A 14,588-nucleotide genomic window follows, 5' to 3' on the forward strand; every position below is an offset into this window, starting at 1 on the left:
TAAGTGAGCAAAAAAAAAAAAGTTATTTACCTCAGTAGTGGGAAGCCTCTGGATGCTTTTGAATTGCTTTCTTCTGGCAGTGCTACTGGCCATGCACGAGTGCATCTGGAGAGGGCAAATACAAGTAAGGTTCAGGCATGTCCAGTAGAATGATACACTCATGCACAGAGGGAAAAAGCAGTGCACAAGCGTCTTCATTCTATTGGGCATGCGCAGACCTAACTCGAGCATACCCTGTCTTGATGCACTCATCTATGACCAGGAGCTGACCAGAAGATGAAGAGGGACCCAGAACAGTTCACTATAAGAGGTTCCAAGGAGCCTCTGAGCCATATGGCTTCCAACGCCTAAGGCAAGTATAGGATCTAAGAAATGGAGAACAAAAATTGCCCCCTTTACTCTATAAGAAGGCTTTAAAGTAGTCCTGAATTGTTGCTCGTTGTCCTCGGGATCTCTCCCATAATCGGTGCTCTAAGGATTAGACCGGATCCTTCAGTTGAATACTTTCCCGGAACTTGCCCCAAACAGCACCGTCTGATTCAGAACTGCACAGGTGCAGCTAAAATAAGCGCTAGTCCACCAGCACTTTTTTCACTGTGTATATGCACTTCGAAACGATCACATGCACAGTTCAGAATTGATATGCGCCACTCAGAGGTACTTCGAGAACCCTTGGGAGTAAGAGGACCAGGTACATTGTCCCTGAAGACAACACCAACATCTATACACCCAGGAGGAGGTAATCCACCCCACTATGGGCTTCAATCAGTCATTGTTTTCCCCAATCCAGGGGTACTTTAACAAATGTACTACCCAAACCGAGCATTTAGGATCAAGCATCATTTTATAACTGAAACCGGACTGGTTGCTTCCTCCAGTCTCACTTGCCCCAGGCTCTACAAACTCTGTGGGCCTGATTCACAAAGCGGTGCTAACAGTTAGCACACCGGTGAAAAGCCCTTTATCATGCCTAAACTCAGTTTAGGCATGATAAGTTTAGGTGTGATAAGTTTAGGTGTGATAAGTTTAGGAATGATAAGTTTAGGTGTGATAAGTTTAGGCATGATAAGTTTAAGTGCCAACTGGGTTAGCACCGCAGTGCACAGCTGATCAAAAGTTTTACGCTAGCAAAGTCTGGTGCACTTCGTATAAAGTTTAGTGGCGCTACTTTGCGTGCGGGGCTTTGCAAGCGATCTAAACTTATCTAAATTTATCATGCCTAAACTTATCACACCTAAACTTATCATGCCTAAACTTATCACACCTAAACTGTCTTTTCACCAGCGTGGTGCAATGGTTATCATGCCTAAAGTCTCTAACTGGGTTAGCACCGCTTTGTGAATCGAGCCCTGTGGCCTCAATTCACGGAGCATTATCAAACGTTTATCAAACACTTTATCAAACGTTTGATAATTTACCTCATGGGTAAAATCTCACTAAGGTGTTATATATTTGTTGAACGTTTTATTGGTAAAACATTCGATAAATATATAACACCTTAGTGAATTCAAAATTAGATTTTACCCATGAGGTAATTTATCAAACGTTTATCAAACGTTTGATAAAGTGTTTGATAAAACTCCGTGAATTGAGGCCATAGTGTGTAACACATAAACAACAAGCCTTCCCATTTTCACCTAAGAAATACACTAAAAGGAGTATTTTAAATGTATCATAATCTTCCATAAAACACCCACGGAAGGCATACATTTCAAAATGCCAAAGTATAAACACACAGTCCCTTGAGCTTCATATCTGAATCTATCATAATAAAAGCTTTTTCTATCGGTGTGGAAGTTGCTATTCTTAAGACTTCAGTACATCTTCTAAAGCAAAGAGAGCATGGGGTGAACTTGTTTAAAATGCAAGTTCAAGTGCTATTAAAAATGAATCATTTCTTGCCAGCCGCTTCTATCGACTGAGCGTTTATCGAGCAGCACTTCATTACACAAATACTTTATGCATTATTTAGCTTGCTATTTTCTGTCTCCTATGTATATTTTACTATGCTCTGGTCTGCTGTCAGCACAGCATAGTATTGGTGTCTCTGCTGTCATTACTTGAGTAGTCCGGGAGTAAGCAAACTGTGTCATACAGTTCCCAAGATCAGTGGTAGCTGCGCATTGATGCTGTTGGGTTTTGCTTAACTTTCATCTTGCTTATCATTGCTAATCGGTAATAAAAAACTGGTAGCATACCATTTCTTACATGCATGATAACATTTAAAGTAGACCTATGCTTTGTTTGCTTTTCTAGAGAGGGACTTTACCAAAAGATAGTACAGCAAAGTCGCCGTTATCCGGAACTCAGGCAACTGGAAGTCTCAACTAACCGGCATGTCTGAGGGTGATAACGGGGAAAGTGCTGTGGAAGGTTTGCAGGGCATTGTAGGGTAGAAAATACTTACTGAGCCTCCATGCGCCATCTTCTACCCATTCTGCAGCTCTTTTCAGCTTTCCGGTGTCCAGTGTTCCTGATGTCACCCAATGGGTTAAGTGACACACTGGGAGTCATACACAGAGGATGCCAGAAGGCCACTTGGAGCTACAGGAAGGTTGAAGATTGGGCCTGGAGGCTTTGGTAAGTATTTTCTGCTGCATGGAGGGGGGGGGGGTTGCGCTTTTTCGGCTGGCTGCTCAAGCACCTGGCATCAGGTAATCCCCACCTGTGCTGGATACAGGGGACTTTGCTGTAGTAGGGAAAAAATAAATCAATACATTGCAAAGTTAGAAGTTAAAAAATAGAAGATCAAGAAATGATTGATGCTTGCCATGCAATTTGTTCATGTTGTTTGGTTCGGAGCAGTGCTTTTTGGCGCTGCTACATTTGGGCGCCGCCATAGACTGTAATGGGAATCAGTCTATAGTGGCGCTCAGTGAGTAACGTCGGTGCTGTCAGAAGACGGAGCTGAAATTGCTTAAAAAACACAATAATTCGGCCTCCAGCAATCGCTGGAAGCCAAATTATATCATTCCCCCACTATCCATGGCGGCCTGGAGGGGGAATAGTAATTAATACGGCCGGCACTTGTGCAGCAGCAGGATCAGCCATATACCGGCTGTGTCATGCGCCCAAGTCTACCTGTGCCAATTTCATATGTACTCCTTTGGTCCACCCTGAACCTGCAGATTATCAACGTTATCGCCACTATGCCGCACCACTGTGAACATAGGTTTAGGGTCTCTTCCCGTTTTCCCAGCTCTTCCTCACAACTAAAATACCACACCTCTTTAAAGGACAACTATCGATAAAAACGTTTATTTTTTAAACACATTGTATTAGGGTTCACAATACCACTAGTGCTCGGGCCACTTTATTTATTCCCACAGCTCTGTCTGTCTGCTTCAAAATCATCCTTCACTCTTAACTCGGTTCACAAATACTTCACTGTGTTCTCCTCACAGCATGCAGGAGAGACTGAGGAGGAAAGCTGAGGAGAGGAGGTAACAGGTAACTAAATGTGCTGTAAAGCTGTAATATAACTAGCAGTCAGGGAGATATGTATAAACCACTCCTGACTGGCTGCTTGTGTGTTATACTTCTGCATGTAACAAAGCTCTGGATGCTCAATGCTGTCCATGCTGGGAGGGATTGAAAGCTTGATAAAGATATACTGATATTGCTTTTCTGAAAAGTCAGATAAGTGAAGACAATAAACACATATTTCTGTAAACTTAACCCCCTTATCACCATCTGAATAAGATTCTTTCAGCTAGGTGATTATGAGATTATACACTGAGGAGTTGATAGCAGCCCTCCTGAGCAGGATCATAGTCCAGACCTGCCCAGCCCAACACCTTTTCTATCTGGAGGTGTCGGGATGATTTTACAGCAGAGAGGCAGAGCTGTGCGAGGAAAGAATCTGCTCTAGTACTTGTAGTAATGTGTGCCCTAACATACAGCTTTTTTTTTAAAAAAAGTTGCTTTAATCAATAGATGTCCTTTAAAAGAGGTAAAAAGTGAAAGTGAAGTGGGTAGCGGGCCATAATCAAATACTTACCACGCCTCCTGTTCCTCTGTCAATCGCGTTCTGCTCTGCTCAATCCCGTTCTCTTCGGCAATTTGGAGGCAACTCCAAACCTGGACATCCTGTGCCGCGCATGTGTAGTATGTCTGTTCTGCTCCCCTGTAGCCGCACAGTGATGTCATAGGACAGATGCACACTCTTTCCGGCATCCTGGCGTGCACGCTGATTGGAGATGAGGGGGGAGTGCGCGTTCTCCTGTCCTTTCCGAGAGGCGTAGAGGGGAACGAGAGGTGCTGTAAGTATTTCATTATGCCCCCCTACCCACTGCACATTCACTTTTTACCAGAGCCTTTTTTGGCTCTGGTATCCTTTAACTATGGTAGGAACACACAACTACAAGGAAGAATGATGCACTTACCCTGTAGAATGCCACCAAGTTTGCTGGCACCATGAAAATGAACAGAATAAATAACACCTCTCAAAAATTTCCCTTTATGATCTTACTAAGTAAACAAACTATCACCTTCTTTCCAGACATGTGTCAAGTGTTTAAGTTACAGAGCATCCCCAGCTGGAGATACAGCTGACAGCCTTAAAGATATATTTGACAGAGTTTTATTTCATCTGAGAGTTTGTGCTCCTCCAGGGTAGAACTGACAGCAAGTAAGATATAGCTGTCAAAAGCCTACAGTCTAGAACTACATCGCAACAAAAGTTGTATCGGTTTGATCGTAAGTGCTTGTACCCTTGTTCTTGTTCTTTATGTAGGAGTATGGATGAAAAAGAAGATATTAAAGTCAAATTCCACCTATGTTTGAAAATAATATGCATCAGTGGCACTCAAGTCATTTTGTAATTTAATGTTTTAAGACTTTATATACAAGAAGTATTTGTCTTGAAGGATGCACAAATAGCAGGCACATAACAATAATGCCCGGAACCCGCCACCCTTGGGGGGGGGGGGTTGGGGCTAGGGGGGCGGATGCAGAGTCAATCACAGTGATCGCCAAGAAAGATTTAAAAACAGGCTTTGAGCTTTACAGTCTACCCAAAACATAACATAGTACTATAATCATATACTTACCTAAGTAGAGGAAAACCTGTGGCTCTTAATGAGGCTTCCCTCCCTGTCCTACAGTACAGTATGCCTCTCCTGGGCCCTTCAAAGGTTACCAACAATAGCTTGTCGGTAATCTGATCGGGACCCCACTCCTCTTCTGGCACGCACGTGGCTGCAGTGTGTCTGGGCAAGTACGACCATGTCTACGCAGTAAGCCAAAGCTATAGTTGGCCTCAGGTTAAAGCGGATCCGAGATGAAAAAAACTAATTATAACAAGTAACTTGTCTATATATCTTATCTAATGTTTAGGTTGTTGAAGCTGTTTGCAGCTAGAATTGCTGAGTAAGCTGTTTATGATTATTTATTCCTGTGATACAATGAGGGCAGCCATGTTCTGTTTGTCACATTACACACAGGCAAGCTGATTTGTATCTCCCACTCTCCTCTCCTACTCCCTCCTCCCCTCTGCCTCTGAAATCTCTGGCTAGTAACCTCTTCCTCCTCCTGTCCAGACTGAGCTCCCGTAAGCCCTTGCTACTAAGGCTGAGAGTGCCAAGGCTCTCTCAAAAAGCTGTGGGCGAGGCTTGTTTAGTTTATAGGGAATTAGAGTATTAAATCAAAACAAAAAAAGTATTTAACTTGAGGAATGTCCTATAAACTATATGAAAGGAACACAATTATGCAATGAGTAAAAGTTTATCTCGGATCCACTTTAAGATACCTATACACTAGTTGATTGGTGGTGGATTAAGTATCAATATCATCCAGAATAGATAGCAATCATTTAGCAGTGCTACCACTTTTCACCACCTTGATCTTATCGATATTAGATAAGATTTCAGCAGATATCTTGTCTAATATTGATCTGCCTGCTTCAGCTGCTAGCTTTTTACAACACAATGCAGTACAAAGCTATGGGAAACATGAATTGCACACTATGCACACTACTGCCCACTCCTCCCACAGCAGGAGTGCCAGATCTTCCAACAGAATAGACATGTAAAATGTATATTTTATTGGAATAGCAATCAAAATATAGATGGAGAATATCATACTTTTAGTAGATTAGCATTAGAATTAATGATTTCAAAAATCACCATGGTATGGGAACCTTTAGCCATACAGAGTTTTGTGTAATTTCATTAGTTTTCTGTGACAGTTCTGCTACAGTCTGACTGCAGTTTGTCAGCAGTGATGGAGCTCTGGATTCTTTCCCCTTACAGTAAAGTAAACCTGAGGTGGGGGTACAAGTTCTACTTTACTTACCTATGGCTTCTTACGTCCCACCCCCACCCTTACAGGTCTTTTGGTTTCCTCCTGATCCACTATGTTGTGCTGCTGTGCCGCCTAAAAGACAGCCGATTGAGCATGTGCGGCGCTGTCAACCAGCCTTCTCGATTTATCTCCGTTGGCCAGGAGCAATCTGTGCATGTATTGTTAAAGTCTTTAACAGTGGCGTAGCTAAGGAGCTGTGGGCCCCGATGCAAGTTTTACAATGGGGCCCCCCAGGCACTCTATACATAACATATGATACGGCGCACCAAAATCTCACAATGGCAACTACAGTGTCAGAGGTGCAAGAAGGGGATGGGGAAGAGCTTGTTAATGTTTACCACTACTCAATGTATATATAGAAGTGATTATTATGAGCACAGGACCAATAGAGAGCTAATACTGTAGTTGAGGGAGGGCCCTTCGGGGCCTCTCTGGCCCAAGGGCCCCGATGCGGTCGCTACCGCTGCACCCCCTATTGCTACGCCCCTGGTAAGAACTGCGCATGCACAGAATGCTCCCGGCAATGGGAGCATGATGGAGGAGGTGCACGGCCAGCACCGCATATGTGCAATAGCCTTCAACTAGTCCAGTCAGAGAGCTTCCCGGGGAAATTGCATTGCTTTCAGTAGAGTACTAATTCGGTACTAATGCAAACCTTCGCAATGCGAATTTCGCACTTGGGAAGAGAAATTACAGCAGGTCACTTAGGGCCTGTACACATGCCCAACCAGGAGCTGATCCCCTTAGGCAACATCGCTGGGCCGGGGCGTACACATGCGTGTCAGCTGTGTAGCTGTGTTGCTATGCAGAGGGACGACAAGCGACACATGCATGATGTCACACAGCAGACGGGGGAGCGGTGTGAACAATGGGATCGGTGTCGCTGGGATAGGGTAGAGTCATCTGGTTGATCGCTTGCGGGTTGGGCATCGGGGGTCGTTGGGTGCAGTACACACGCCTGATTGTCAGCTGCAGCGGTTGTTATCGGGCACCTCAGGTGACTTAAGTCAGGAGTGTGTACGAGGCTTATGACTAATCACAATCAGCTGCTTTTGACATGGGCATCAGAGTCACTGTAAGCATTTAAAGTGCCTCAGAGAAGATGAGGATGTGTACTGGTTTCTCTTTCAGTTTTTGGTTTGTTTGTTTTTTATTTGTACCCAGAGTTATTTAAAGCGGAATATAACCCTGCATTTCAACTTTGCTCTAAAACATTATTTACAGTATATTATATGCAACCAGCATTTTTTTTTTTACTAGACCAGCATTGGAAGGGTTACACAAGGCTTTAAAGTTCCTTGAGATTTCTGCAGACGCGAACCTGAAATAGATACATTTTGTTTACATAAATGTATCTAAGTGTTGAATGTGACTCATCTCTCTCACTGAGAAGGAGCTTGGAGGACAGCCAAAGAGTGTGTAACTGTTTATCAATAGATACATCTAACTAAATAGAATGTAACAATCTGAACTTCTGCATATCTCTCCACGGAACTTGAAACGTCTGTGTTTAACCCTTCCAATGCTGGTCTAGTAAAAAAAAAATTGCTTTTTGCATATAATATGCTGTAAATAATGTTTTAGAGCAAAGTTGAAATGCAGGGTTATATTCCGCTTTAAGGTATTCTTTAAAAATATTTGTAAAATATTTGTAATATTAGAGTTATAAAAACATTCCAGTTCCATAGATAGATAGATAGATAGATAGATAGATAGATAGATAGATAGATAGATAGATAGATAGATACTGCATGCTGCCTAATCTAATATTAGGATTTGCTAACCATAAAACTCAAAACCTTTATTATAGTTGCCAAGGAAACCCGATCCTTCTCAGGATCTAGGAAAGAAAGCCATGGAGTTACAATGTAAATGTGGTTAATGTAGGCCTGTCTGCTGTGTATGAGACTATACTGACACTCTGTGGCCAAACATATTCTGCTATGCCTGAAATGAATCTGAGTGCACCAGATGGAAAACTTTTAACAGTGGCAATATTAATTATCTTTATAATAATCAAGACAAACATGCTCAGGTTCTTACAATCAGCAACTCCTATGTTTTTTCTTTTGAGCATATAAAGGGTGTGGTATTGTAGTATTAGAGAGCAGATTCTGGGAAATACATATGCCTCAGCTTGACTGATAATGTATTAAATGTCTCAGGCAGCTAAGCTCTCAATGAGTACAGCTTGGGAATCCAATCATAGGGATGGATCACACGGTTTCTGAAGTTCCTAGTGGTCTTGCACAAGGTTATCAGAAGAAGAGGTATTTGTTTTAAGAAGGAGGGGTGGGGGGAGGGTTATGGTTAGGAGGAAAAAAATGCATAGTCTTTAAGATTTTATGAGCGTCTTCCATACTGACGAGAATGGTTCATTCTCGTCAGAGACATTTATAGACATTAAGAGACTTTTCTGCATGCATGGGGGAGGGGGGGCTGCATCTGGCTACCTAATAGGATGTCCTCCCTATAGGTCGGAGGTGGCTACATCTGACTGCCGATAGGGGGTCCTTCTGTCTACCTATGCTGAAGGGGCTACCTCTTGCTACCTATACTGGGGGTGCACTGAGGGAGGAATCTATACTAGCTACCTATACGGGGAACCCTGTGGCTACCTATACTGAGGGGACTACCTGGGGCTAAGTAATATTGAGGATTATTTCTGGCTACCAATATTGAAGGGCTACTTAAAGTTGGATAGTCCCTCTGGCTGCCTAAAACTGGTGTGTGTGTGTGTGTGTGTGTGTGTGGGGGGGGGGGGGGGGGCAATGGTGTTTTATAACTTTTTTATGGGAGGGGTCACCAAACACTTTTCTATGGGGCCCCATGATTTGTACCTATGATCCTGCCTCCGTGTAAATCCATACATACTGTTAATGACACAGACAATTCAGTTGTTATTCAAGACACCATGTATATTCTCAATTAGAGCCTCAGCAAGAAAAAACACTGTTAAATGCAGTCATGGGACTGAGATCATGGGGCTCCATAGCAAAACTTTCATGGGGCCCTCAGATGTAGGCACTCTTAACAATGCCATCTGCCCCTCCCCTATAGCTATGAGTTATATGGGCAATTTACAGTCTTATGCAATTAACAATGCACATCATTTATGGGCAAAGACAGAGGGTGGAGAAACACAAGAAAGTTTATGATGAATACATTTAGTACCCACTGGGCCCCCTATTCTCCAGGGCCCCATAGCAGCTGCTCTGGCTGCACAGATATGCGGTTTGCTACCACAATGGCTCTCATGGGTCCGTTGCAGAGTGACAAACGTGAACGGTGCCTGTTTATAAAATAGGAGCCATTCTCGTCAGTTTAGCAATGAGTGGGGAATGGATAAAAATATGTCAATTTTCCGTTCAAGTGGGAACACAGCCCCAATCACTCTTCAAGTCATAGAAAACATTGGGTGGATAGTTGGATAGAGGCTGAAGGAAAGAAAAGGCCATTTTATCAACAATAACACATAACACAACTTGCATAATACTTATATTGCTTGAACCATTTTTCAACAAACGACATTAATTATGAATTATGCAAGTGAGCATTGATGCCAGACACATTGACAGAGCAACCATGATTTCAGAAACAAAAAAATGGCTGCTTTTACTATGTACTATGTACTACTACATAGTACTATGCTTTTACTATGCATTTATAATGCTTTTGTGGGCAAAATACGAAAAAAACCAATGTAGAACAAAACTGTAGCACAATGCAATGTATGGCAAATGCAAAAATAACTGCAAATTTCAGTTAAATCGGAATAATGCCTTCAGAGCCCAAACATTCTCTTTAAAGGCTTCTAGTCTTCTAAAGTACGCCAAAAGCAAAATATGAATTTCTCTATATAAATAAGCTCTTAAAGTTAATCTGAATTGAGAGGAAATCTGAAGTTGGCCTTGATGATTTTGTTTTAAAGGGAACCGGTGATGAACTACACCTCAGGTTCAATACTCACTTGGGGCTTCCTCCAGCCTACTTGAGGCCGCTCCAGGCTATTCTGGTCCCCTGATGAACGGCCCAGTATTCTGGCTGAGTTTTGAGTCGTCGCACATGCGCCCCCGTCGGGGCCGGAGGAAGCCCCAGGTGAATATATAATCTGAGACATAGTTTGTCTCAGGAGCACTTTTGTCTGGCAAATTGCCTGGTTTTACTACTTATTCTCTGCCTCTAAAGGTGGCCACTAATGGTCCAATTTGTATCAAAAAATTGTGATCAAGCGATCCAAAACTCTGATCAGATTGGTTGTAAATAATTTCTGTTGATAGGCATAATTGATTACGAATGATTATAAAAATAGTTGTCCGATTGGATTTTTGTCAACCAAAATTTGGATTGTCTTGTTGGTTGCAAAGATTGGTTTGTTGTTGGTGTAGTGAACGATTTTGCTTCCAATCAGAATTATCTGATCGCTCTAACGATTCTTCTCTAGAAATTGGATCGTTACCTTAATACTTTTAGCCATAGACCCTGAACAAGCATCCAGATCAGATGTTTGACTGGAGTCTGAAAGGATTTGCTGTATGCTTGTTTCAGGGTGTGATTCAGACACTGCTGATCCATGAAAGATCAGCAGGATGCCAGCCAACTGGTATACCCTGGTCACACTTTAGGTGTCCCTTAAAAATGTTACTTGCCTGGCTGTTGTGCTATGTTTCTGCTAATGTGCTATATTTTAAATCCATGACTCAGGATGAGTTTACACATTAGTCTGACTCCTTTGGGTTAGCTAGCTGCATGAGTCTGACTCAAACAAGGGAGAAACCCAAAGATCAGCACAAAAGCCAGGATAATGGTATTTTTCTAACATGCCCACAACATGGTATTCTCCGTATTCCTGTAACTTCCATTTCCTTGTAACAGCTTCACCTTCTCTTCTTACCTGGTCTACTTCAGGAGTAAATTCTCTTCTCTTGGGGGGCTGTCCAGCACCAGGTCGAAATGCTCCCATGGGGATGTTTAAATTAGCCTATTGAAAAATAGAAACTATAAGAATTGTAAATGGAACAGAAAAGGTCTATACACAATGTTATACCTACAATAAACAAAAGAACAATTTAGAGAGCTCAGTCTATCAGTAGTGATGAAAGAACATGTTTGCCAGCAGACAGTCCATGGCGAATAAAGATGGTTCACCGCAATTTTTTGTGTTCAAATTTTTTTTTTTGCGTTTAACATTGAAGTCAATGTCCACCAATTTTAGCGGTTAATAGCAAAGCCTTCATACATGCTAGAATCCCTAAATGTGCATGATATGTAATGTTAAAGGGGTTGTCCAGGTTTGCTAAAAAAAAAAAATCTACTTACCCGGAGCTTCCTCCAGCCCCTGTCAGCCGCTATGTCCCACGCCGCAGCTCCGCTTTCAGCAGCCGGTGCAGAGGCCGACCTCGTGAGGTCGTCCTCTACTGCGCCTGCGCGAGCACCTCTGTCAAACAAGTTCATGTTGTCCAGAGTGTACTGCGCAGACACGGATCTACTGCGCCTCTGCAGTACACTCCAGACAACGGTGATGGTGTAATGGTTAAGGGCTTTGCCTCTGACACAGGAGAATCAAATCTCAGCTCTGCCTGTTCAGTAAGCCAGCACCTATTCAGTAGGAGACCTTGGGCAAGACTCCCTAACACTGCTACTGCCTATAGAGCGCGTCCTAGTGGCTGCAGCTCTGGCGCTTTGAGTCCGCCAGGAGAAAAGCGCGATATAAATGTTCTTTGTTTGTTTGATTTGATTGACAGCTCGCACAGGCGCAGTAGAGAATGACCTTGCAAGGTTGGCCTCTGCAGCAGGGGGGGGACTGGGAGCCATCAGCTAAAAGCAGAGCTGCGGCGTGGGACATAGCAGCTGCTAGGGGCTGGAAGAAGCCTTTGGGTAAGTAGATCTTTTTTTTTTTTTTTGCGAGCCCGGACATTCCCTTTAAGTGCAATTTTTAAAGTCGCCCTAAAAGCGCTTGTGCAATGATTCCCTCTGAGAGTGTTCACATCTGAGCGGTTTGATTCCAATCCGCTCACCAAAGCGCTGCCTGTACCATTTTTGGGACAATTTGTCTCAATGGAAGATATAGGTAAATCGCAAAGCGCTTTCCCCAGTGCTTTCATGAATAAATACATTAGCCTAAATTCTGGTAGGGTTATCACACAAATTAACTCATGTGAGGTAATTTACCTCATGAGGTAATGACATTATGAAGTAATTCATGAGGTAATTTGCATTAATTTTACCTAAAATAGCTATTCTGATGGAAATTAGGGAGCATGTTAGCACATAATTTACCGATCAGTTTAAGACCTGCCTGTACCTGGATGTAAAGTCAATTTGTATGCATTTTGCAGTTTTTAGTGGAGTTCCTATTGCTGTTCTAGTGTCATTCCTATTCAGGTTGTGTAATAGAAAAGAACAGTAGAAATAAAACTCCAAATGTTTACAGGATTTTTTTTCATAAGAGATGCCTATAAATATACCTTTTCATAGGTTGCTACATAATCACATACACCTTCCCCCTCAAAAAAAAAAAAAAAAAAAACATCTTCCAAAGACTATCCTAACTTATGGAAGACAATTAAAGACTACTGAACTAATATTTATTTACTGCATGCTTACCGCTGAAATACCTTATGTTTTACCTCACTTTATGCATTTACCTCATGTTTTACCTCATGTTCAGAAACTGAGAAAACATTTTCAGAATTGCAAAAAAAAAAAGGAGATACCTCATGAGGTATTTTACATACAAAAAAATATTTACCTCACAGAGCTACCAGAATTGAGGTCATTGTATTTGTTCATTTCTAAGGCTGCTTTCACAGTGCGACGTTAAAGTCACACGTTATAAAAAGCAATAATGCAGACTAACGCACAGCAACACAAAGTATGTGCGACATTCACAGTGCTCACGTTGCGTTGTGTGTAACGTGTGGCAATATTTAGAAAGTGCTGCATGCTGTGCGTTATAAGCGTTATTAGCTGCGTTGGACTGTTTGCACATGCTCAGTAATGATTTTGTTTTTTTTTTTAAATGTGACGCATGCGCTGTTTTTATTCCATCAGTATGCAACGAAAACGGCGCACCAAGAGACACATAACGCAGTTTAAAATAACGTCCAACTTCAAAACCAACATACGTTGCGTTAGCAGCATGTTGTGCGACTTTAACGTCGCATCAAACGCAGCGTCCCACTGGGAAAGAGGCCTAAGTGAAAAAGTTTACTTCCTGACTGACGTCGGGAAGTGAAAAAAAGAATCATTCTGCAAAAAACGCTTAGGAAAACGCCAGCATAAAAGTGCTAACGTGCAGGTAAGCGCCGGGAGGTGCTAAATAAAACCGCCCACCAAAACGCTGGTGTCGGCTATTGCTATTTATGATGTGAACAAGGCCTTACTGTGCTTTCTCACCTGTCCCACCTTTCTCAGATTCTACAAATTACTCACTTTCAAACAAACTAAAGTGTCTGTGTTCCCTACCCACACATACTGTCTGATAACTGTACTGTGCCCAGCAGGCACATATTTTACTAGTATTCCCCTAAAGCTAATATAGTGGTTGCATGAATTTCTATGGCAACCAGAAATGATTGCGTAGACTGTCATCTTCAGTCTTTTTACTCCAGCATAGTTACTACGCCTATTGGGCTCTTGCTTTTCATCCCTACAGTTCCTTTTTGTCTATTATTCTACAGCATCTATTTTTAGAAATGCGCCCTGTACTTTTTGTCTCTTGTCACACACAGAGCAGGATTGCCTGATTTCCTAGAAATCCCATTTTAACCACACAATGTATAAACACGTTCCCCACTGTGAGAGTATAACTGCTTTTCACACGTCCTCTAACTGATGCATAGCTATAAATATACAGCCTATCCACCTTTTGCACAATATACATAATAAATGTGCTATAAAATGTTTTGTATAATATAAGCATAAGACTCGCTTAAGATGCTTTGCAGTTTTCTTTCTTCTTATCTTTATCTTGTGTTGCGCTTTCCTGAGGGAAATCTAAAATGACTAGCGACAGAGCTACAATTAGCAAGGATAATCTTTGTTATATGAGCACTGTGGGTCCCAGTTCAAATACAAAGAGAAGCTGCAAATATGGAAAAATATTAGGATAGGGTGTGCTATTTTAGGACACACTGTCACGTCTCCTCTCCTTAGCTTGAAAGAGTCCTGGGACTGGGATGAACTGCTTGTTTATTCAGCACAGCAACGACCTCCCTGCATTGGGAGATTACACAATGCAGTAACAATCCCAGTGCAAATTCCCTTTGCATATGGAATCCGGA

General features: G+C 42.2%; 1 protein-coding gene across 4 annotated transcripts in view; it reads right to left on the bottom strand.

Annotated features, from left to right (window-relative positions):
- Positions 1 to 14,588, bottom strand: part of SMPX (small muscle protein X-linked) — a 115,177-nt gene that overhangs the window by 31,160 nt on the left and 69,429 nt on the right. For all 4 annotated transcript variants that reach the window (XM_068265651.1, XM_068265654.1, XM_068265652.1 and 1 more), the window contains exon 3: positions 11,198 to 11,284. In XM_068265651.1, the coding sequence (XP_068121752.1) occupies positions 11,198 to 11,284 (87 nt within the window). The remainder of the gene's footprint in view (positions 1 to 11,197; positions 11,285 to 14,588) is intronic.

This window comes from Hyperolius riggenbachi, chromosome 2 (assembly GCF_040937935.1).
Source record: "Hyperolius riggenbachi isolate aHypRig1 chromosome 2, aHypRig1.pri, whole genome shotgun sequence".
NCBI lineage: Eukaryota > Metazoa > Chordata > Amphibia > Anura > Hyperoliidae > Hyperolius > Hyperolius riggenbachi.